Raw genomic sequence first — 26,502 nt, forward strand, 5'->3', positions numbered from 1 at the left:
GCGCAGGTGTCAAACTCAAGGCCCAGGGGCCAGATGTGGCCCGCCATTTCATTTTATTTGGCCCTCGAAAGCCTGGAAATACTATGTATCAATTGAGTACTATAACTTTTCTTACTAAATGTATTCTTTCTTTCTGTTTTGGGAGAAAAAAAAATACATGTACTCCATGTAATAGCAAGTTATGTTAACTTAAATATTGTCTAATTATGCAAAAATATTTTATCAAACATTCTAACCATTTTTTTTTTATAGAAATAAATACTAATAATAATGATTTCAAAGCAAGTTATCCATCAAATTGTGCAATGTAAAAGTAGCAATAGATTTCATGGTAAAAGTAAACAAATTTATTGTTTTTCACAACAATTTTCTCTCTATCTCTTTTTTTTTACTGTAATAGGCTGGTTCCTTTGAGACACTTGTGATTTAGGGCTGTATAAATAAACATTGATTGATTGATTGATTGATTCCGTTTTGGCATTTACAGTAAAACACCGAAAAATCTACAGTTGTTGATTTGCGGTAAAAAAAAATAAAAAAATAAACAACAACAACAACAAACTGGCCGCACAGGTGCCAAAATGTTTATTGTAAAATTGCACTTTTTTTAAATTTACAGTAAAAAAAAAACTAATATAAATTTTACGGTAAAATTCTGGCCTTTGAGCTCCATTGAAACAATGCTTTAAAGCAGTGGTCCCCAACCTTATTGTAGCTGCGGACCGGTCAACGCTTGAAAATTTGTCCCACGGACCGGGTATTTTATTTTTATTTTGTATTTATTTATAAAGAAATACTATCATGTGTGCTTATGGACTGTATCCCTGCAGACTGTATTGATCTATATTGATATATAATGTATATATTGTGTTTTTTATGTTGATTTAATAAAATAAAATAAATAAATAAAAAATGATTTATTTCTTGTGCGGCCCGGTATACCAATCGGTCCACGGACCGCTTTAAACCACAGGTGTCAAATTCGTTTTCACTGAGGGCCACATTGCAGTTATGTTTGGCCCCAGAGGGCCGCTTCTAACAGTGAATACTATTATTACAAATTTACATTTGTTTTTTTCACTGTAAATTAAAAAAAACTGTAATTTTATATTGATCTATATTGATGTACAATGTAAAATTTACATTTGTTTTTTTAACTGTAAATAAAAAAATGCAATTTTACAGTACATTTTTGGCAAATGAGCTCCCTTTTTTTTTTTTACCATAAAAACAGCAGTACTGTTTTTCCACTTTCAGTAATAAACACTACATTTTGAGGGGAATTTTTTAGCAACTTACCATATATATATATAAAAAATCTACTAATACAATGCATTAAACATGTGTGTAATAATAGTATTCACTGTTAGAAGCGAACAAACATAACTGCGATGTGGCCCTCAGTAAAAAAAAAAACGACTTTGACACCTGCGGTTTAAAGCATTGTTTTTCAATTAAACGCTACGCGAAGCGGAAACACTTTACTTTGGAGGCAAAATCGCTGCGCTTCCTGTAAGACGCGGTCGTGTTTCCGTTAGCTTGACTGAAACTGGTGTGAGCGGTGGGAAAGGAGCGTGTCTCTCCTCCAAGGATGACTTGACGCTGCACGCGCGCTTCTCGGGATCCTGGAGGAGTCGTAAACATGAGAATTTATACGTATTTGTCTTAAACACATTAATGAGTAAAAAGGTATAAAGGTATACAGTTTGTGTGCGTTAATACTCAAGTAATTGTCACTGAAAAGAAGAAGTTTGACGTCGTTCTTGCACAGGTAAGCCAGTTTTTAGGTTGTTAGTGTTGGTTGTTATTGAATGTAGTATTTCAAAATGAGCACTTACAGTCTCCAGTACCAGGTTGTAATATGAGGTCTTTTGGGTGTTGGATTTTTAAAAAGGTGTGGAAAGATACCAGAGTTAGGCAGAAAACCTGCTGTAATATGTTGTTTTTTTTAATGTCGGGAAGCATGCAAAGTGCGTTTACTGTTAAAAGCCCATTTTCAGTTTGAGCTGCTGGGGGGTTTGTTTACACTTTCTGAGAGAGGACGTGAATGAGACCCTGCTTGGGTTTTGGACTGTCGCTCAGACTTTAGTTTCGGGACCCGGTTTGAGTTAACCTACCACTGCGTGGCACCAAACCCCTTAAGGGTCAGTTCAACAGGGGTGTCCAAAATGCAGATGGGTTCAATTTCAGCCCACATTTTGGCACTTTTTTCTTGCAAAACTAAAATAATTCATTATTAATGAGGTATAGTAATAGATATTTTTACAAATTATCTTTGTCACACCCACACACACTAGGTGTGGTGAAATCTGTCCTCTGCATTTGACCCATCCTCATTGTCACCCCCTGGGAGGTGGGGGGAGCAGTGAGCAGCAGCGGGTGCCGCGCTCTGGAATCATTTGGTGATTTAAGCCCCAATTCCAACCCTTGATGCTGAGTGCCAAACAGGGAGGTAATGGGTCCCATTTTTTGTAGTCTGTGGTATGACTCGGCCGGGGTTTGAACTCACGACCTCCCAGTCTCAGGGCGGACACTCTATGTGCATATAGCTTAGCATTAATTGACATTGGATTGGTTTTGGCTAGAGATTATTATCGGCCGATAAATGCTTTAAAATGTAATATCGGATTGATATCGGAAATTATCGGTATCGTTTTTTTATTATCGGTATCGTTTTGTTTTTTTTTGTTTGTTTTTTTAATTAAATCAACATAAAAAACACAAGATACACTTACAATTAGTGCACCAACCCAAAAAACCTCCCTCCCCCATTTACACTCATTCACACAAAAGGGTTGTTTCTTTCTGTTATTAATATTCTGGTTCCTACATTATATATCAATATATATCAATACAGTCTGCAAGGGATACAGTCCGTAAGCACACATGATTGTGCGTGCTGCTGGTCCACTAATAGTACTAACCTTTAACAGTTAATTTTACTCATTTTCATTAATTACTAGTTTCTATGTAACTGTTTTTATATTGTTTTACTTTCTTTTTTATTCAAGAAAATGTTTTTAATTTATTTATCTTATTTTATTTTATAAATTTTTTAAAAAAGGACCTTATCTTCACCATACCTGGTTGTCCAAATTAGGCATAATAATGTGTTAATTCCACGACTGTATATATCGGTATCGGTTGATATCGGTATCGGTAATTAAAGAGTTGGACAATATCGGAATATCGGATATCGTCAAAAAGCCATTATCGGACATCCCTAGTTTTGGCATCATTAATGGACTTATCTGGTTTGGAAAATTTCACCTTGCAAGCCTTCATTTGTGTGTTGGGCTCTGTGTGGTGCAACGCAGCAAACGTAACACATGTCCATTCATCCATTTTCTACTGCTCGTCCCTTTCGGGGTCGCGGGGGGTGCTGGAGCCTATCTCAGCTGCATTCGGGCGGTAGGCGGGGTACACCCTGGTCAAGTCGCCACCTCATCGCAGGGCCAAGAGAGATAGACATGTGCCTAATTTAAAACAATTACCCTTTGTGAGGCTCACTCTGCTGTGGAAAAGCTTCTTCTTATATTACTGGTAGTAAAAGGTACTTGGGTGTGCAATGAGCCCGGAGCTGTCGCTCTTTGTGAGAAAGACAACCACATTTCATCTCCAGTCAAGATGATCCCCTGCTGGCCCCACTATGGACTGGACTCTCACACTATTAACTAGATCAGGGGTGTCAAATTTAAATACAGAGTGGGCCAAAATTTAAAACTGAACAAAGCCGCAGGCCAAGGTTGAACAAATGAACCTTTTAATAGGGACCCAAACAAGTTTTGCATTAAATATTGAACAAGCAAGGCTTATATAACTTTATAGTGACATGCAAAATCGAGTTTCAAATAATATTAATAATAATTAAAAAATATCAATGGCATAGCAAATACAATTTAAATAAAAATGTAATGCCTCTTTTCTATTTGCAGCCTTCTGAGGTAAATATCAACATTAACTTTTTCCACAGGCTAATAAATTTGAAATTAAAATAACAATGAATAAAACAACCATTCAGGACTTTAAACTGCTCAGTTTGCAACACACTGATCTAATCTGATGTGCCCAAGCCAGATACCGGCATCTTTTCTTGGATGCTAGTTCATTAATGTCGGGGCTCAGGCAACTTTCATTATCGAACAAAAGTGTTATACAGTCATTATATCTCGTCCACCCAATTCTAACATCGCTCAGACCCAGTCACAAGATATGCGCGGCTTTGGTACGCATAAACAAGTGAATGCAACGCATACTTCATCAAAAGCGATACAGGTTACACTGAGGGTGCCAGTATAAAAAACTTTAACACTGTTAGAAATATACGCCACACTGTGAACCCGCACCAAACAAGAATGACAAACACTTTTCGGGAGAACATCCGCAACACAACACAACATAACCACAACAGAACAAATACCCAGAATCGTCCCGGAAGATTTAGTGCTGCAAAGGGTTCTGGGTATTTGTTCTGTTGTGTTTATGTTGTGTTACGGTGCGGATGTTCTCCCGAAATGTGTTTGTCATTCTTGTTTGGTGTGGATTCACAGTGTGGCGTATATTTCTAACAGTGTTAAAGTTTTTTATTTGGCTACCGTCAGTGTAACCTGTATCGCTGTTGATGAAGTATGCGTTGCATTTAATTGTCAGTGGGTGCAGAAGCCTCACATGACATGAAACTTGGCCAGCACTCGCTTGACTAGCTGAAATTTTTTTTTTTGAGTGGAGTGCCAGGAGGGTTGGCAAGTATTAGAAGTAGCGGTGAATGCGGTGTTACTCTGGCACCGCCGCAATATATAATCGGTGGTCCGGCTTTAGTGTTAATTTGATATTGCCTCAAGGGCCAAGTGAAATCACACGGCGGGCCAAATTTGGCCCACGGGCCAGAGTTTGACACCCATGAACTAGATCCACTCGACGTCCATTGCACCGGTCTACGGTCCCCTCCAAGGTTTCTCATTGTATCCCATTGGGTTGAGTTTTTTCTTGCCCTGATGTGGGATCTGAGCCGAGGATGTCGTTGTGGCTTGTGCAGCCCTTTGAGACACTTGTGGTTAAGGGGTATTTAAATTAACTTTGATTGATTGATTGATTGATTGATTGATTTGCCTCCTGCCAAGTTTAAATGCAATGCTCTCATTGACCCAGAAACCTGGAGCACTTTGGTATATATTGTAGGACCAGGAAGATGGTTCAGGTATCAGAGTACTTGGAACTACAGTAAATAATCTGCAGTAGAATTAGAACAATGGTGTAAAGTAGGGACGGGATTCATATGGCCCTATTCCTGGGTGGATCTCACATGAGAGGAAGGGGGGGGGGGGGGGTGGTGTTGTACGGTATACCGGTACTGATATAGTATTGCGGTACAAATGAATCAAAAACTGTACTATACTCTGTTTGAAAAGTACCGGTCCCCGGGCATGACGGCGCGTCGTCACGTCTTGACATTGCTGGTTTTGCGAGCAGAGGAGCATGTTTGGCAGTGCAAATTCACAGAGTTTTTACAAACAGACACAGTGTGAAGACAGAAAAAGGAAAACGGACACATTTTGGTCTTAAAACTAAAGATAAAGGTGAAGTTATAACACTGAAACGCCCTCAGGAAGAGGTGCTTTAAGACATGGCTAGCTAGTTAGCGGCAAACGTCCATTTGCAGTCTGCAGTGTTTTAGCTACTTCTAAATGACTAATCCTCGCCTCCATGGCGACAAATAAAGTATGTTTCTTACAAGTATCATCCCTGCAGGACAAGGAATAGCATAACATGCTTCACTACACACCGTAGGAGGATACAATTGCTAACCGCTAACAGCAAGCTAGCACCCTGAATGTAAACAAATGCCATGTATGCCAACTGTAATGATACCAAGTACAATAGCGTATCTAGTCGATACTACTTTAATTACATCGATATTTTTTATCGTCACAAAATCTTTTTTCCTTTAAAAAAAAATTCATACTATGTTTATAAACTCAGGAAATACGTCCCTGGACACATGAGGACTTTGAATATGACCAATGTATGATTCTGTAACTACTTGGTATTGGATCGATACCTAAATTTGTGGTATCATCCAAAACTAATGTAAAGCATCCAAACAACAGAAGAATAAGTGATTATTACATTTTAACTAGAGATGTCCGACAATGGCTTTTTTGCCGATATCCGATATTCCGATATTGTCCAACTCTTAATTACCGATTCCGATATCAACCGATACTGATGGTCGTGGAATTAACACATTATTATGCCAAATTTTTTTGTGATGCCCTGCTGGATGCATTAAACAATGTAACAAGGTTTTCCAAAATAAGAGAACAACTTCAACTCAAGTTATGGAAAAAAGTGCCAACATGGCACTGCCATATTTATTATTGAACTCACAAAGTGCATTTTTTTTTTTAACATGCCTCAAAACAGCAGCTTGGAATTTGGGATATGCTCTCCCTGAGATAATCCTGATACCCACTACAACTATGGGAAATACTATACTTTGACTTTCACAAAGTCTAAGTCTAAGTCTAAGAAAGTGCATTATTCTTAATTTTTTTTAAACATGCCTCAAAACAACAGCTACAAAAACAATGAAGGCACACAGCTTCAGTCCAGAGTATACCAGAGTAATAAAGTAAACAATAACATAGTCCTCATTTAGTGCAAGACTGCCTGGCATACTGTATAATAGGGAATTATAAACTGGGCTCAATCTGCCCTGCTCTAACGTATTTGTATGAGTAACAAAAATGTGCTGCAAGCTAGCGGTGAGTGCTTGAAGTGGCCTACCAGTCAGCCAGCGCTTCTGAAATGCTGCGTTGAGACAGGGCACCTGTGTTCACTGCAAGCTGCAAAGTGTGCGCCATGCAGGGCAGACTATCCACACCAAACTCCACCGTCGTGCGTTGTCCCTGACCACAACGTGAGCTTTCGCCCCGGGGTGGTTTTTGTTGTATTTTTGTTTTTTCTCGGCAAAGTCTTTAAGCGACAACTGTGTGGTACTACTTTTTTTCCGTGTTTGCTTTTCATCCATCTTCCGCTTGTATTCATCGTGCATCTCCTTATGATTCTTGAAGAGGTGGGAGATCAAATTGCTCGTATTAAAGGAAGACGTCTTGGTTCCTCCTCGCATAACCAACTTTTTGCAGTCATTGCAAATCGCCAGTTTTTTATCCGTCAGACACACTTTAAAATAATCCCAAACCATAGACATGGTGTCGTTAGTCAGTCATCGAGCGAGCTCGCTTGTTAGCCACGGCTACAGCACCGGCAACAACACACTTTTGTTGTTGTTATGCTGTGCTCGCGGTGGTTTGATGAGGTCATCAAGCGTCGCCAGTAAACCTCTCATGCTGCAGTCGTCAACTCCTGTGTTGTGTGTGGGAGAGGGGAGAGGGGTAAGGGGAGAAGGGAGAGGGGAGGGGCTGCTGACTGGGTTTATATCCGTGTTTTACCGGATATGTACCGCTCCGTACAACGGCGTTTTAAAAAGTCATTAATTTTACTTTTTGAAACCGATACCGATAATTTCCGATATCACATTTTAAAGCATTCATCGGCCAATAATTTTAACAGAAGTGTAGATAGAACATGTTAAAAATAATGGATTAATAATCAATTTTTACAGCTTGTCCCTCATAATTTTGACAAGATAGAATATAAATTACACATTATGTTACTGCATATGTCAGCATATGTCAGCAGACAAATTAGGAGCCTTTGTTTGCTTACTACTAAAAGACAAGTTGTCTAGCATGTTCACTTTTTTATTAAAGGCCTAAATTGTTCTTTGATTGTAATAACTTCAGGTTAAGCAGCTAAAGTGGACAGTGCACCCCCCCCCCCCCCCCCACTGACTACAAAATATATATTAAAAACAGCCCCTTTCACTAAAATCCAAATTGAGCGGTGAATAGGTTTGTTGTTTGAATTCCTTGTTTTGTCTGCATTTTCTATTTTAGGATATCATGTTTAATATTGTCTATCATGCATTGTGTTGCAGTTAAAACACCTAAGTGTTTTTAATAAATCTTTAGACCAGACTGAGCATCAGTTTTGTTAGAATAAGTCGATTGAATTGCAAACACTAACAGTAGTAGTGATTGAGAAGACACAGCATGGATAAGTTTAATATTTTAAATATCCCAAGCAAGAGTATGAGTTAAAAATCATATTTTCAGTACATTACTGCTGCCCATGTGACATCACACTGGGAGGATCATATTGGTTATGACACATACTGTATCTTAGCAACTGACACCATCCTTCTGGCTCCATGAACAGATCTACCCTCATGGACATGCGGTGTTAGGTTGTCTGTACAAGCTTCATCAACAATGAGAAAAAATGAGTTTTACCTACAACAACATATTACCTCTTATTCAAATACAAAAGGGTTTAGTCTTTTAGACACCTCGCCCATTTTAGATTATATGGCCTTGCGTGCTGTACATTACAGCTTTTTTTGTAGTGTTGTAAACACAATTTTGTGTCCGTTATTAGAGCGCGACAGTGACCCATACCGGGGTCATGCTGCATGCCACATCTGTTTTCTGCTTTTCTCTGAGGGCATTTAGTACTAACAATGCTTTCCGGGGGGAACAGATGGTATATTGTAATTGTGCTTTTCTTTTGTTTACATGTATTTATGAGATGCAAAGAAAACGTGTTAAAAATATGATTGTCACTCTGTGTCCTTATATTAGTAACTTTCTCTATATTCCAACTGTTTTTTATTTTCTGGTGTTATCTTACAAAGTAGATTATGGTTGCACTCGGGACAGCGAGCTGTGACTGACTATTTGGGGTGGGTTCCCTTTACAATTGAACCGATACGGTACTTCAAAACCCAAAACCAGTGAAGTTGGCACGTTGTGTAATACGTAAATAAAAACAGAATACAATGATTTGCAAATCCTTTTTGACTTATATTCAATTGAATAGACTGCAAAGACAAGATATTAAATGTTCGAACTGAGAAACTTCCATTTTTTTTTGCAAATAATCAGGGCCTTAAAATTTAATGGCAGCAACACATTACAAAAAAGTTGTCACAGGGGCATTTTTACCACTGTGTCAAATGGCCTTTCCTTTTAACAACACTCAGTAAACGTTTGGGAAATGAGCAGACCAATTTTTTAAGCTTTTCAGGTGGAATTATTTCCCATTCTTGCTTGATGTACAGCAGGGGTCTCAAACTCAATTTACCTGGGGGCCACTGGATGCACAAATTGGGTGAGGCTGGGCCGCAAGAAAAGATTTCTTAAAAAAAAATCTAACATGCACTTTTTAATGAATTCACCTTCTTTGAATGGCTTTCCCGCCCTAGCAACCATTTCACTCACCATGTAGCTAGCTTTGACTGCTGCATCGCTCTTTTCGCTTGCTTTCTTGACGAAATCTTGTTGCCTCAGTAGACTGGTTTTAAAATTTGCAACCCGGTTCACTCTCTCATCTCCCTGGTATTTTGCATACTCTTCAGCATGTCTAGTTATATAATGACGTTTCAAATTGTATTCCTTGTGCACCGCAACTTTCTCTGTATCAACTACAGAAAAGAGCTATAAGGATTATTCATAAAGTAGATTAATTAGAACACACTAACATATTATTTATTAATTCGGTTTATTGAAATTACAGGAGCTAGTAAAGTTACAGACATGATGTGTCATGTTTAAGGCTAAAAGTAAAACATTACCAGCAAATTTACAAAAAATGTTTGTCATCACTTCTGAGAATGAAGAGCATAGAATAAAGGGTCATTTCCAACATCAGTATTCAAGGACAACTTTAAAACAAATGTGCATATCAGTGGTGGGGGTTAAACTATGGAATTCTCTTTACAAGGAGATAAAAGATTGTAAACATATATTCCAATTGAAAAAATATATAAAGACAGAACAATAAGATCATATTGACAGCCATAAGTGTTTACATTTTGCTTTATATTTATTATTGTACTTATTTTTTGCCTGGTTTTGTATTTGTTTTGTATCATCCCGTGAGGTGTATATTACTTCTTTTGTTTTTTTTGTTCGGTTTGTACTTCATGAAGTTTTGCACTTCTTGTGTTTTTTTGTGTGTTTTTGTTTGTTTTCGTTATATTTGGATGTAATTGTTGGTTTATATGATATCATTAAGTAAGACTACGTATTATGTTGAAGGGGGCAGAAAAATATAATATTTTTCTTCATCCTGCTCCTTCTCAGGCATTGGTGTGTAAATGTATAATTGAATAATTGAGGTATAATTGTCTATCGATCAAAGATGCACATCAATGAAGGAGATAAATAAAAATGAAATTAAATTAAATGAAATAAGACACGTCGGGGTGCCCCTGTGCTCATCAAAGAAATATTGCATCAAAAATCGTCTCTGTCTGGAGCCAACGGGAGGGGGCGGGGCTTGACGTGGAGTTTACAGTTACGGTAGCACAATTAGCCCCGAACGGGCTAACATCACCATTAACGTGTTACACGTCTGATTCGCCCAGCGACTTTCTGTCGGAGTATCAGCGCTGGGGTCCAGTGCACCACACTTTTGTATCGTCGCTCGGTCCTTCGGCAGAGTGCTTTGGAAGCTCGTCTTCCCCGCCCGGACTGTTTGCAAAATAATGCCGCATGTTTGAGACTCCTGATGTACAGCTTAAGTTGTTCAACAGTCCGGGGTCTCCATTGTGGTATTTTAGGCTTCATATTGCGCCACACATTTTCAATGGGAGACAGGTCTGGATTACAGGCAGGCCAGTCTAGTACAAGCACTCTTTTACTATGAAGCACTAGGCTTGGCATTTTCTTGTCATGATAACGTTGCTTGGATGGCAACATATGTTGCTCCAAAATCTGTATGTACCTTTCAGCATTAATTTTGCCTTCGCATATGTGTAAGTTACCCATGCTTTGGGCACTAATACAACCCCATACCATTACAGATACTAGCTTTTCAACTTTGTGCCTATAACAATCCGGATGGTTATTTTTCTCTTTGGTTCGAAGGACAAGACGTCCACAGTTTCCAAAAACAATTTGAAATGTGGACTCGTCAGACCACAGAACACTTTTCCACTTTGCATCAGTCCATCTTAGATGAGCTCGGGCCCAGCAAAGCCGGCAGCGTTTCTGGGTGTTGTTGATAAACGTCTTTCGCTTTGCAAAGTACAGTTTGAACATGCACTTACAAATCTTGCGACAAACTGTAGTTACTGACAGTGGCTTTCTAAAGTGTTCATGACCCCAGGTGGTGATATCCTTTACACACTGATGTCGCTTTTTGATGCAGTACCGCCTGAGGGATCAAAGGTGAAGTGAAGTGAAGTGAATTCTATTTATATAGCGCTTTTCTCTAGTGACTCAAAGCGCTTTACATAGTGAAACCCCAATATCTAAGTTACATTTAAACCAGTGTGGGTGGCACTGAGAGCAGGTGGGTAAAGTGTCTTGCCCAAGGACACAACAGCAGTGACTAGGATGGCGGAAGCGGGGATCGAACCTGCAACCCTCAGGTTGATGGCACGGCCGCTCTACCAACCGAGCTATACCGCCCCAGGTCTGTAATATCGTCGCTTACGTGCAGTGATTCCTCCAGATTTTCTGAACCTTTTGATGATATTACGGACCGTAGATGGTAAAATCCCTAAATTCCTTGCAATAGCTGGTTGAGAAATGTTGTTCTTAAACTGTTCGACAATTTGGTCAGGCATTTGTTCACAAAGTGGTGACCCTCGCCCCATCCTTGTTTGTGAATGACTGAGCATTTCATGGAAGCTGCTTTTATACCCAATCATGGCAACCGCCTGTTCCCAATTAGCATGTTCCAAATAAGTGTTTGATGAGCATTCCTCAACTATCTCAGTCTTTTTTGCCACTTGTGCCAGCTTTTTTGAAACATGTTGCAGGCATCAAATTCCAAATGAGCTAATATTTGCAAAAAATAATTTTCCAGTTTGAATGTTACGTATCTTTTCTTTGCAGTCTATTCAATTGAATATAAGTTGAAAAGGATGTGCAAATCATTGTATTCTGTTTTTATTTACGATTTACACAACGTGCCAACTTCACTGGTTTTGGGTTTTGTAATTCCCTGTACCTAGGAATCAATACCGGTACCAATTTTTGTTACTTCTGTGTGTGTTCATGTGTTGATAGATATTTATTTGTTAAATAATAAAGAAAAGTATTTAACATTCAACAGTGAGTTGATAATTATAACTGTGTTGTGCATATTTTATAGCTTGTTTTCTTACAATTCTGAGTCTCAATTAAAGTATTATATAGTAGGTTTTGCATGCAGTTGCAATTCCAAGACATAAGATGGCAGTAGTGTTTAGGCTATGGTGTGTTGCTGAGTCAGGGAGAAGTCTTTGCCATTACGCTGGATCTAAGCTTTGGTTGTGCCCTAAAAAGTGTTAGTACTATAAGTATTGTACTTATCACACACCAGCTGTTTAATTGTAAAATGCATCTTAGTTGTCGTTTTCATTATCAAATTTGGAGGTGTTGAACTCGCCATGTGAAATCTCCAATGCCAATCAGTTACACCAAAGGTATGGGAATATGGCACCATTTGCTTTCACGTGAATCTATACTCAATAGTACTAATGGAATTTAGTCATTGCCTACAAAAGTACCAAATTTGGCACCCATTCCTACTGACTGTATGAGTGTATGTTTATATTTAAAGTAATAAATCAGTAAAGTAGAAATCAAGAATAGGTTTTCTACTGACCACTTTCTTTTTTTGTTTGTTTTACCACTAGACATGTACTAGCAGCGTTTATTAAGTCAGTTTAATTTAAACTTCCTCACAATTAAGAATCTCAAACAGTGGTATTGTACAACAAGTAATTGTGTTGTCACTGTTCTAACATGCAGTTTATAGCAATGGACAGGCTAATTTATTGAGTTCATATGTAAAACTGAAATCACTGCAAATTACAGTCAAATTGTCTATCCCTAAGGGGCTGGGAAACTGCCTTGTTCATTTGGATGGATTCCAATCTAAATGAACCAAGCCAAAGAGCTCACTGCCTCTGCCTGTTGGCAACTCAAAACCAAATCCTGGCCTTTCACATTGGTACAGGTTTAATTACTGCAACTCATAGTCTTTGTACTTGTTGGCCATGCTTGGTAATTAAGTGCATCCAATGTTTTGAAAATTAATTGTTGTTGTATTCATTATACTCATTATAAAACCTGAAGGGGGCACAGGCACTGATTATGGGGGTTCAGTCCATATTGTCTCTCAAATAACTCAAAGTCAGAACTCAATGACAGTGGGGGAATAAGAATTTGATCCTCTGAAGGTTGTTTACCCCTTTTAAAGACTTGAACAGCCTGTGTTTTAGTGGGGGTTTATTTAATTAAGAGAGACAGAATATTGACAAGAATATGATGATGGTTATAAATGTGGATTGATTGAGTGAAATAAGTATGTGATCCTCTACCAACCAGCAATAAACCTGACCCACACCGCTTGGGTAAGTCTCCTGGAACTCTGAAGGAATCAATAAAGTACTATCTATCTATCTATCTATCTATCTATCTATCTATCTATCTATCTATCTATCTATCTATCTATCTATCTATCTATCTATCTATCTATCTATCTATCTATCTATCTATCTATCTATCTATCTATCTATCTATCTATCTATCTATCTATCTATCTATCTATCTATCTTAAGCACAAAAAAAATCCTGTGTCTTCAGTAGGAAGATTTTTGGGGAAAAGACCACTACCACTGTTGGCGCACTAATTAGAGAATAAGAGAAAAACATCAGAACAGTCATTTGCTCTCACTCGGAATATGCCAGATTTTCCCTTGTGAAATACTGTGCAGTTGATTTTGTTAATGGAGAAGGATATGCCTGAAATTACACAGGAGACGCTTGTTCATGATCTCAAGGTAGCTGGGACCACAGGGACCAAGAAAACCATTGTCAAAACACTCAGCAGATTGAAATACTTCAGTGCCTGCAAGGTTTACATCACTGTCTATGAACAAAACTCGTTCATAACTTGAGGACCACCTTTATGCTACAGATGAATATTGCACAATAACAACATACTTTTAGGACCATTTTCATTTAAATACAATTGGCTTCATCTGGCCAGGATCTTCAGCTCTCACTGGATCGGTTTGCAGCCAAGTGTGAAGCGACTGGGATGAGAATCAGCACCTCCAAGTTGGTTCTCGCCCGGAAAAGGGTGGAGTGCCATCTCCGGGTTGGGTAAGAGATCTTTCCCCATGTGGAGGAGTTCAAGTACCTCGGAGTCTTGTTCACGAGTGGGGGAAGAGTGAATGGTAAGATCGACAGGCGGATCGGTGTAGCGTCTTCAGTAATGCGGACGCTGTATCGATCCTTTGATGTGAAGGAGCTGAGCCAAAAGGCAATGCCCTCAATTTACCAGTCGATCTACGTTCCCATCCTCACCTATGGTCATGAGCTTTGGGTTATGACTGAAAGGACAAGATCACGGGTACAAGCGGCCAAAATTAGTTTCCTCTGCGGGTGGCGGGGCTCTCCCTTAGAGATAGGGTGAGAAGCTCTGTCATCCGGGAGGAGCTCAAAGTAAAGCCGCTGCTCCTCCACATCAAGATGAGCCAGATGAGGTAGTTCGGGTATCTGGTCAGGATGCCACCCGAATAACTTTAAAACAGACTGTAAAATGTACAAATTCATGTGCTTTAAATAGGTGTTTAGGGCACGTCCGCCTGGTAGGAGGCCACAGGGAAGACCCAGGACACGTTGGGAAGACTATGTCTCCCGGCTGGCCCGGGAGGAGCTGGACGAAGTGCCTGAAAAAAGGGAAGTCTGGGCTTCTCTTCTTAGGCGGCTGCCCCCGCGACCCAACCTCGGATAAGAGGAGGAAAAAGGATGGATGCCTGGACAATTGTAGACAAGATATACAGTATAAATAGTGGGTCTCTGCTCCATTTCTACTTCAGTTTGGGGTTCCTTGGCCTGGCCTGGCCTGGCGACCCCGTTTTCAGATGGTTCATGGATATTCCAGCATGACAATGACCCAAAACATGCATCCAAGTCCACAAGGATTGCCTAGCAGATAAAGATCCTGGAGTGGCAAAGTCATTCTGAGTCCAGACCTTAATCCTATAGAAAATCTGAGGAGAGAGCTGAAACTTTGAGTTGCTAAGCGACACCCTCAATACCTTCAGGATTCAGAGAGAATTTGTGAAAACAACTTTACCAAAATCTCTCCTGAGCTGTGCGTCACCTTGGTGAACAAGGCCAAAAAACGTGTGACCACTGCCAACAAAAGTTTTCTTTAAACGGCTCATGTTGTGATTTTTTTTTCTACATTTAAAACATTTCCTTGTGGCCTACATAACATGTAATGGTGGTTGTTTGGAATTTTTTTTTGCATGAATTATGTTTTACAGACCATCTTCAAGTCGCTTTCCGACCATTTCTTCCGTTTTGTGGGCGGTCTCATTTACGTGCCTCCACTTAGACTGTGTCTTCTTCCCGTCAGCCATGTTGTAGTTTTTAGCACTTCCATAGTGGGTCTACTGACAGATAGAAGCTAGAAATATGCGCTACTTTTTGTTATAAATGGCAACAGGGGATAATTTTAGCATGTATGTGCATGTATGAGCCAGTCTGCCCCACAACAATAGGATAGAGAAAAAAAAGGAACTTATTTACTACAACCGGATGAAAATGGCGGACTCACGCATAGCTCTATATGGAGATATCTGCTGATGTAACTCAGACAAAAACGGCACTAAAGTCTGAAATTCCAAACACCTCGTTTGGAGCAAATTTGGAAGAAGGCAAGATTGTTGTATAAATATATCTGCAACGCCTCCATGGTTTGATTTAAAATTTTGGAGATTTATGGGAATCCCAAGTACACAAAAACAGGTACCAAGAGGTAAGAAAAGTTGGTTTTGCACAATAAGGCCCCTTTAATAAGTATCCAGTCATGTTTTTCTTGGAGATTAAATACTTATTCCACTCATAACCCCTGCTGTGCCCCTAATACTGCCCCCCAACACCACAAGACGTTGAAAAACGATTTTATTTATTTTTACTAATTCTATTTATTCATTCATATTAATTTTATATATTACTATCTATGTATTTTATATCTCTGTTGCTTTGTCCTTGTACTTGTCACTTACACTGAGTATTAGAAACGCCATTTGTTCAATGTACAGTGTGTTAAACGTGGAGAATGACAATGATAATAAACTTTAAAACTCAATTGAATACAAATTAATTTCTATAAGTTTTTTTTGTGATAAAAACAGTCTCTGTTTTAATAAACCTTTAAAAAAATAATATTCATATCTTTGTAGGGAAGTAAACTTCTAGGGATCAAACAATTCCCTACTATACATGTAGTTTGTGTACGTACCATTATCCCATGCATAAACACAAGCATCAAAGAACATCTAATGCCCTAACCAGATCATACTCTTTGATTAGTTCAATGCAGTAGTCGTAAAATGTCTTCATTTGTACTGTTTTTAATCTACAGGGGGAATTTTAGTGACGTCTGAAGATGGCCTACACTCTGAGCTCAGCCACCGAGGGCCAGACACGAGGTGTGGGACCAAAGCACTGTGTCACACGGGTGGAGCTTTCTGTCACTGCCACCAGTCTTCTAGACCGCGATGTTGCCTCCAAGTCAGATCCTTTCTGTGTCCTCTTCCATGAAGTGGATGGAAACTGGGCGGAGGTAAGATAGGGGATGACAGAAATGGGGGAAACAATAGGGGATCGACAGCATTGTATGGAAAACCTTTTGCAGAGGTCTTACATAAAATCATTGTATTATGAACAAACACATGCATACAGTAAACAACCACCCTATATGTGAGTGTTTTTCATCTTTCATTTTCCTAAAAAACAAATGTCCATTGCAGAGGACGCTGCTGGCTCTCAGGAGGATGTTTGAAACTGGGCATGGGGGCCAGAAGGCCTCTGTCACATCCTTAATAGATGTTTTAGTTCTGTGCATTACTGTGGCATTATACTTTCTTGCTTTTTCCAGGCCCTTATTTTTCTACCTAAACAAATAACAATAAGAATAATCTATACTTTGATATAGAAAAATTGTTTCACCACATAAAGGGAAACCACACTTTTGGGGGGAATTTTGCCTATCATTCACAATCATTATGAGAGACATGAAGACGAAAGTGTTTTTTTTAACTTTTGCATTCTTACATGTAAAAATCATTTTGTTCTAGGTGGCTAGCAATGCAGCTAATGAGAGCAATGAACTCCACCTCTAAATCACTTTAAAAATGTATTCAAAACCATCAACAATACTTCATTTACGTTGCGTACCCCGAATAATAACCAAACTGTAGCGACATTGTTATTGTAAGAGCGAACACTGAGGAATTGTTTTTCTAGCATACTCACACAACGGCGATAGAACACCAATCTGTACTGACTGATAAACATGAACAATCATATTACAGTATTTGTAAAGTATTAGCCCACATTTCATGTTATGTTTGTACACAGCTATCCAGACAGTGTATGTACTGTAGTTGTAATAACGCGTATGACATACTATGTGTATCATGATCCATATTATAGTGACTCACTTGATGGACAGTTGTTTGTTTGGTCCAGCTGACCGGGGACGTTTCTAGTTGATTTTGGGAAAACAATCAATTTATGCTGCGATGAGGTGGCGATTTGTCCAGGGTGTACCCCGCCTACCGCCCAAATGCAGCTGAGATAGGCTCCAACACTCCAGCGGTAAAAAATGAATGGATGGGCAATCCATTTATGTTAAAAAGCTTGGCTCCAAGCTCCACATTTGCAGCGTCAAAGTCACGCCAACCTCACTTTCTCGGCTTGGGTCTGCTCCAACGTATCAGCCTCTTCGTGTTCGCTTCCATAACCAGTAGTTCATCCTCCGTATATTCAACTTCAAAAAGATTAGATTGTGAATCCTCTTTGTCCAAAAACAGTCGTTTTAGTTGTCTGTTACCAAGTCTGCCATGATTAGAACACACTCGCGTTGGTTTCCGGAAGTAGGAACACACTTTTGTTGCCGGAAGTCGGAAGTGCGCTGCTATGGAAATGAAAATGAGGAATTAGTTCCAGTAATGCATAAAATGACCAAAATACTGTAAATATTGTACATATTACATATTGTTTTGAACATGTCTGTTACTACTTTAAATATGTATATATTTGCAGCATGTATATAAAACGTTGATGGGGGGTTTTGAAGTTGTTTTAGAGGGATTTGAAGGCTACAACTGTGACTCCCATCTTGCAAGCGTTTTTTAATCATCTGTGTTCATGTCTCTCATAATAATTGTCAACGATAGGCAAAAATCCAAGAAAAGTGCAGTTCCCCTTTAAAACTGTGTAAAAGATCAATTGTTATTTGAATGAAAACAGATTTTTAAGATGATGCTACCTCAGTCTTATCAGTCCTAAATATTTTTCCTGGTATGAAGACACTAAAACCAAGTTTCCCAGTGGGGAAAAAAACAACATAACAAAAAATATATGAATTGCAGGAAATACAAATCCCTAATGGCAGACTGAGCGTTAAAACGATAAAGCTCCTTCCGTCATCAAGTTTACTTGGGGCTGGGGAAAGAATTATATTTTAAACAATACAATTACAAAAACAACTACCGGTAAATACTTACTCAAAAATGAACCTTCAAATCATTATGCTAAATTAAATTGTTAAAGGGGACCTATAGTGACTCTAATATACATGTAACACACTTTCTTGTGGTCTAGATATTATGTCTTGGATATGCTTTGGTGTAAATTTAGCACAAATTTTACCCCACAGTCACATTTACAACCCGTTTTCTGAGTTTGTCTGAAAAGTGTGTATGAAGGCGTTCCCTTTAAATTTAAATTTAAACCTTCCACGCCCCACACCACCAAAAGTATTAAATGTACAGTATATTTTGTATATATAAACGGTTAAATATATATCTTGAAGACGAACATTACTATTATTTTTTTAGACACTGTTGAAAATAAACTTCATAAACATTTTAGATATTCCCTGGCCACAATATTAGGTACACCTGCACACTCTCGAATACAGAGGAGCATAAAAAAAGACAGCATTTATCTTACCATAGTTGCACGTCTGTGTTATTGTGCATATGCCACAATTAGAATAAAATAATACGTCATTCTACCTTTTCTTGTGTTTCCTCAAACCATGTTGTGATGTTGCAACGGCGCCATCTTTTAGTCCAACCCAACTTTCTACTTACTAGTCCATGTTGACAAAACAGTCACACTGAAGTATTTATTTTATAGATATCAGAACAGGTGGGATAGCATAAAAGGAGAAGGAATAGCAAAGTAGGCTCCAGGCAATATCCAAGAGGGCAGAGCAGGGAAGAGGGGTCTTTTCCAGGAAATCCCCTTTTTTGTTCTTCTTTCCCGGCGTCTTCCCGGTGCTGTTTTTTTTCCAGAGTTTGCTCTCAATGAAAAATAGATCTTCGCCAGTACTGCTGCTACTGCACAGATCAGGACCGCTCGATTCAAGCGTCAGCAACGCTCAGGTGGGTGGGCTTGTGGAAGCAGCGCTACTGGAGAAGTGTGTCGGAGTTTATTGCCCAGTGACTAGCGCTTCAGGTTCGAGTCCCATCTAGGCTATAAATTATTATTTTTGTTATTGATTTAAGGGGTACCTATTATGCAAATTCGACTTTTCTTACCAATTGGTACCTGTTTTTGTGTATCTATAAAACAAGCCGTTTGGAATTTGCCGAATTTGTGGCATTTTTCCCATTAGTGACGTCAGTGGATATCTCCATATATGATAACGTTTTTTCCCCAAAGAACTTTGCGCGAGTCCATCATTGCAGTCCGACTTTGTAATCATTAAGTTTCTTCTTTTTCTCCATTATCTTGTTGTGAGGCAGACTGGCTCGTACATGCACATGCATCCTCCGCTGTTGCCATTTCTAATACAAAATGGCGAATAGTTCGAACTTATATCTGTCAGTAGACTCTATATGAAAACGCTAAAAACTACTACATGGCTGACGGGGAGAAGATGCAGTCATAGGGGAGGCACGTTAATAAGACGGCACATCCTGAAGAGATGGTTAGAAAGCGTCTTGAAGATGGTCTGTAAAACATAATCTATGCAAAAAAGATTTGACCAAAGAACCACCATTACATGTTATGTAGAGACCATAAGGAAGTGTTTTAAATCTAGAAAAAAAAAAAATATGAAAATAAAATTCCCTTGTTCTTTACCAATTTTCCTGGAAAATGTACCATATGTTAAATGCAAAGGTTGACAGGTATGGGCCTGGCAAAGAGCATGTACTAGAAATGCCCACATTAGTATTTCCCCAACATTCTGACATCACAAATGGCCTACTGTTTAAAAAAGACACAGCAAACAAAACACAGCCTTCACAGGCATCTAAAACTGAGTTCAAGCTCACGCCCAAATGCATGAACCTTATGATTTGAAGCTTTTGCATTGTTTAACACAAGTATCCAACATCTGTATGTCAGAAATGCTTTAAGTTGAGCATTAAAAATATATGTATATTATAAAATATAAAGGTAATTTGTATTATCATTTTGATATTACGTATACCCAAAAAGCCTCACTACAAAACAAATTGTCATAGGGGCCCCTTGCACTGGAGCCCTGTAAAACGTGCATCTCACTTCTTTTGTTGGGCACTTGGATAAAAACTGTTAATATTTAATCATGACATTTTCAAACACTATTACAAACCATCTGAAATTTGGTGAACCATTTCCCGTTTCATTCCTAAATTCTACCTTGTACTGTGGTGTCTATTATACCTAAAAATGTCCAAGTCCAACTCTCAGCACATGTAAACCGAGAGAAGGAAATAAGTCTAATTACATGCAATCAAACTGGGGCTGCAGCTTGCGTGCTTGTGTGTAGGCGATACCTTTAGTAGTAGCTAGCTTGAGGTCAGCGGGACATGTGGCTGTGGTGTGAAATTGCCACTGGTTACTACGGTAACCGATAGGCGAACTTAATAAGCTTAGTGCTGCTGGATTGTAGGCCAAACCTTTTTTGGGGGGGATGTTACTCACAGCTTTACTGGTTTAGCATACTCAGCATTTTTCACATGTTCTAATCCCCCCAGTTAAACCTTTCTAAGATTGTTTTTCTTCATGTTTCCTCCCTTTTTGTGTCTTCATCTATATTTGTGCTGTGAGATGGAGGTGTGAGACACTGGTGATAGAGAGAGAGAGAGGGAGGGCATGAGAGCCTAAAAGTGAGAAACCTGAGAAGCTGAAGTGAAGCAGAAACTAACGGTAGAGAGGATTATACGTTAATAGGCCAAAGATGGAAGATCAATCTAACAAGGGAAAACATTGAATGATTGGAAGGAGGCAGCAACATATAACAGAGTACAGTGTTTGTTTATAGGGCTTCGACAAACATAACTGCCCTACAGAAAAGTATATTTCTGCTGCTGAAATCATATGGTCCTGTTGAATGAACAAATGATACATTGAAAAACAATATGTTTTCTACTGGGACAATAAAATATAGATACATCATACAGAGAGGCTTGCAGTTTCTCTTCCTCACTGTGAAGAGGTGGGGGCGTACGTGAGCTAGCAGGTGTTGTGGTTGTTGTTGTCATCTTCCTATGGTAGGGCACAGCTACGGTGGCCGAGAACATCGTTTTTTTAATCCTCTTTAGAATCCTAAAAAAATAAAATGACGTATGTATTTTTGTCTCTCATAATAATTATGAGGAACAAAAGTGCCCGACCGGTAGGAGGCCACGAGGAAGACCCAGGACACGTTGGGAAGACTGTCTCTCCCGGCTGGCCTGGGAACGTCTCGGGATCCCCCGGGAGGATCTGGATGAAGTGGCTGGGGAGAGGGAAGACTGGGCTTCCCTGCTTAGGCTGCTGCCCCCTCGACCTGACCTCGGATAAGCGGAAGAAGATGGATGGATGGATAATAATTATGAACCATAGGCAAAATTCCCAAAAAAGTGCAGTTTCCCTTTAAGATGAGTGGAAAGATCAAATTGAATCAACTATAAAACACAAGACAAAGATATATTGAGCTTGTCTGATGGTGGATAAACAAATAATAAAATGGGTTCAACACTGCATGAGAGTGTTAGTCATCCAACCAACAGGCCAAATAACATGACGCTAACAGCGTCTGATTACTGTCTGAACTACATTATGGGGCCGAAGGTACTTATCACTCCATCATTCTTAAAATGGAAACTGATATAATTGACTTTGTGTTGCTTATTGTTGCAGGGTGCAGGTAAACTGTTGTTATCAATCCAATCCTCTAATAAGTGCTGACTAATTAATTAACTGTACCGGTACATACAATCCCCAGTAGAAAACTGCAGACAGTTAAATACCAATTCAGAGAAGATCGACTTGTGTCTTTGTTTTTTTTACTTAGTTGAAAATAAATAAGGGAACTTCTTAACAAGGTATGGACTATTGACAAAAAGTTTTTATTCAACTATGAAAAATAATACATAATTGTTACCTGTCATATGGAACAGAATAATGCTGTCATGAAAAATTCCCAAAGTGGTGTTCCGTTCCCTATCACTGACCATGTTTTTCTTATCTCCACCACAATCTATTCTATTCACAATCTATAATTAACGCCCAAGTAGGGCATTCACACATTTTTGTTTCAATTGCTTCAAAACAAAATGAATACAATTTCATACAAACCACCAAATTGACAACATAATATACAGTGTGGTATATTGTGTACTGTATATTCTGGAGGCAATCTAACTGGGTTCTAGAATGTGCCGATCAAATGAGCTCAGATCAGTCTCGGAAGATTTTCCTTTAAAAGTATGTGATAGCCATTGCCGATTATTGCCATTAAATGCCAAATACAAAACATATTTTAGTCGAACGGCTGACAATCAGCGAGCAGCTAATTACTTGTCTCCATACACAGTGTGGAGATGCTCCCTTAAGCCAATAATAATTATCTAAACTTCTGGCCCCACTATGGATTGGACTCTCACACTATTAACTAGATCCACTCGACATCCATTGCACCGGTCGCCCAGGGGGGTCCCCATATCTGCAGTCCCCTCCGAGGTTCCTCATTGTATCCCATTGGGTTGAGTTTTTTCTTGCCCTGATGTGGGATCTGAGTAGAGGATGTCGTTGTGGCTTGTGCAGCTCTTTGAGACCCTCGTGATTAAGGGCTATATAAATAAACTCTGATTGATTGATTGATGATTGATTGATTGATTGATTGATTGATTGAAACTGCATTTCTTAGTATCTTAACTATTATTTTTAAAATGAGGACAAGCCTAAACATTTTACACACCAAGAGCCAGGATCAGGCATGCTAACAGAAAAGCTAACCGCTAAGCTAGCTTGAAGCAACATAAGAAATAAGTGCTTAGTAAAGTTTAACAAGTGTCGATAGAACAATGTTACAACAAAAAGTAAGCAGTTATTAACAGGAAATGCACAAATAGATTAATAAGAGTCTAGACTGAGAGGATATAACAGATATTAACTGCTGGTGTGTTAGCTGGCATTCAGTACACCACACGTAAGAGGAAACCAAATCGATCCATGAATTGATGGTGTCGGTACCATGGGTAGTATCAGTATATGATCGATACTAGAGTGACACAGGAAGACTTTGAGGGCAAAAACAAAGGATTTAATTATTAGTTTTAGCTTTTGCTTTTGTTTAGTTACTGTGTACTATTGACTGTGTTTTGATCAAACAATTGTAATAACAAAAGAGAATACTACTTTAAATATTGTGTTGATATTGTTAAACTGTCAATAGCACTCACCATAAATCAACTGAAACATTTTGAGTTAATACATGTGATCGGTATCAGTATTGGTATCTACAGATCTCACTCATGGATGATTAGTATCGGTATTGTCAGCAAAAAACCCTGATCAAAACATGGATTTCAAAGGGTTTTAAAGTGAGAAAAAAAAGTTTCTCATCTCTTTGTGTTTCAGCTTGGCCGGACTGAAACAGCTGTTAATAACCTGAACCCAGTTTTTGGAGTGAAGTTCCAGGTGGACTACCACTTTGAAGAGGTCCAGAAGCTTCGCTTTGCCTTGTTTGATGAAGACAAGTGTGCCACACAACTCTACGAACACGATTTCTTGGGAGAATACATTTGCACGCTTGGAGTGGTATGAAATAATTTTTATTTTTTCATAAATGTCTTACATATAATTATTTCATATACCATTATGTAATTGTACTTGTGGTGAGCTGTTTGTTTTGGACCTCCATGTAGATGTGAATTGGTAGATGACTGCACAGATTATTCGACCCGAGGATTCAAGTGAAACAAAAACAGCAAAGAACAAAAGAAAGTTCTTTGAATTATTGACAAAAAATAAGTAACATATTAAAAATACATAACACAAGGTGTCAGTAAATGCCCAGAAAAAGTTCAGAAATACTATAAATACTTTAAAAAAAAAAACAAGAAAATACAATAAACTGTGTCCACAAATGGAGCAAGGCATAAGACCGTCAAAACTAAGAAAGCGAACAGAGGAAGAAAAGGCCAGAAAAGAACACATGAATGAAAAACAGCCAACAACTGTAAACCAAGAGAGTATAAAAATGTGCATAGTGTAAAAGCTGTGATGAGGAATGGGGAAACGCTGAAGTCGTGGCACAGAGATGAAGGAAAGCAATCTGGCATCCACTGGTGTGGGTGCTGGACTTTTAAAAGGCACTAATTGCTATTTGCGTTCACCTGCCTTGCCGCTCTGCTGCCAACCCCATACCAACCGACCTGAAAGTAACAAAGAACACGGAACAAGCAGGGCAGAAACAGTAAGTAACAAATTAAACTGAATGAACGGAAATATGGACCATAAAAATGTAAAATAAAAATGTACAGATTCTGGAGGAAAAAAGAGTGAGGGAAGTCATCTATGTCAAGGTTGAAAAACCATCCCTCAACAGAGGAGGTCTCCCACATTCAACACTGTCCTTTCAACCATTCCTAAAATACTCTGCGATTTAGCCTCCAACAAATAAGAGAAGTTAGAAAGGTGACCAGAATGCATTTGTTTACAACTGAATGGAATGCTAACGTGGTTGATTCCGACTATTTTGTACTGGTAGTAATTGATCCACAGCAATTGTTCTGCCACACAATACCTCAATGCTAACGAGAGGAAATTACACTTCAACGACTGTCGTTGGCTTTGACAGTTAGGACTTCTCATTTGCATCAAAACAGTGTTTTTTTCTCACTACGACAAGGCGAAACCTTCCTTGCCCAAGCACACCTTCCTGGTTTTTGAGTATAGATATCTTGGGTTTTGGCACCAGCCGCTAAACTAGATCTGACCAATCTAAGTCTATGAGCACGAACTGATGAAGCCTACTCGGATGAGCGGCGAAACGTCTTCCAAGACAAACCAAACAGTCCAATTGCGATCGATTGAATGCCCTGAGATGACAATGACCTGGATGAATCAGAACGTTCATAGACATGGATCATAAAAGTGTTGTGGTTTTTGACAAGGGTTGACTAGTCATAGTTTAACCTGTTTATCATATCTGGTACCAAATCGGTACTTACTGCTGAAACAGTTCCGGAATCCTGCAAGTTTAAAAGAAAACTGTACTCTTTTTGGAATTTTGCATCATTCACAATCCTTATATGAGACAAAAACACACGTCTTGTAATGGGATTATTTTACTCTGCCTATAAAGCCCTTTAATAAATGCTTTAAAAAAAACGCAACAGTGCTCCATTTACACGCCGTGATCTGCATATTAACCAAACATTAGATACATTGTTGTTGTGAAATCTAACTTATTTTTCCGGCGTACTGACACATCGCTTTGCTCACACTGCTCCTCCGACCAATAGCGAGTAGGCAGCTACTGGCTCGTTGAGCTGCTAATGACGTTGGTTGCCACTGCCATCAAATAAGAAGGAAGAAGCCTTTGATTTTGTATAAGTTTACAAATCATGCATCTCACCTGTATAGTAGAACGTTGTGGTACCTAGCCAGGAAGTTGGTCGACTTTAAGAACCCACACGCTACCAACTGGATACTATTTGGCTCTCAACAAATGGAAAGCAGAATAGGACCATTGCAACATCACAAGGAATATTTTTTTTTATCTAAAGAGTGAGATTCATTCTAAATTTTAATCTAAATAAAACATCCATCATTTGGCATCTCTTTAGAGTGGACATTCTAAGTTACTGTTTCATGTTCCTTTTTGTGAAATCAATATCTAGGAAAAAAAACGATTGGTATTGCTCAAAATAAGCAAAATACTGTACATATTACACTTTATCATCAATGTGCACGTTACTACATCACATACATACTTACAGCATGTACATAAAACGCTGCTAGGGTTTTTTCGATGGTTTTATAGGCGGAATAGATTGTATCCTCATTGCCTTGCTAGCAGTTTTTCAAAATGTAGAATTCACAAATAAAGGGAAAGACGTGTGTAAGGATTGTGTATGATGGGCAAAAT

General features: G+C 38.8%; 1 protein-coding gene across 2 annotated transcripts in view; it reads left to right on the plus strand.

Annotated features, from left to right (window-relative positions):
• The first annotated feature begins 1,560 nt into the window (after positions 1 to 1,560).
• The window catches only part of cpne2 (copine II), a 79,481-nt gene continuing 54,539 nt past the window's right edge, over positions 1,561 to 26,502 (plus strand). The window contains exons 1-3 of one of the 2 annotated variants that reach the window (XM_062035821.1): positions 1,561 to 1,771; positions 16,501 to 16,701; positions 23,988 to 24,167. In XM_062035821.1, the coding sequence (XP_061891805.1) occupies positions 16,525 to 16,701; positions 23,988 to 24,167 (357 nt within the window). In that variant the 5' untranslated portion in view covers positions 1,561 to 1,771; positions 16,501 to 16,524. The remainder of the gene's footprint in view (positions 1,772 to 16,500; positions 16,702 to 23,987; positions 24,168 to 26,502) is intronic. The other variant, XM_062035822.1, reaches the window with a different exon arrangement.

This window comes from Entelurus aequoreus, linkage group LG24, assembly GCF_033978785.1.
Source record: "Entelurus aequoreus isolate RoL-2023_Sb linkage group LG24, RoL_Eaeq_v1.1, whole genome shotgun sequence".
Classification (NCBI taxonomy): Eukaryota; Metazoa; Chordata; class Actinopteri; order Syngnathiformes; family Syngnathidae; genus Entelurus; species Entelurus aequoreus.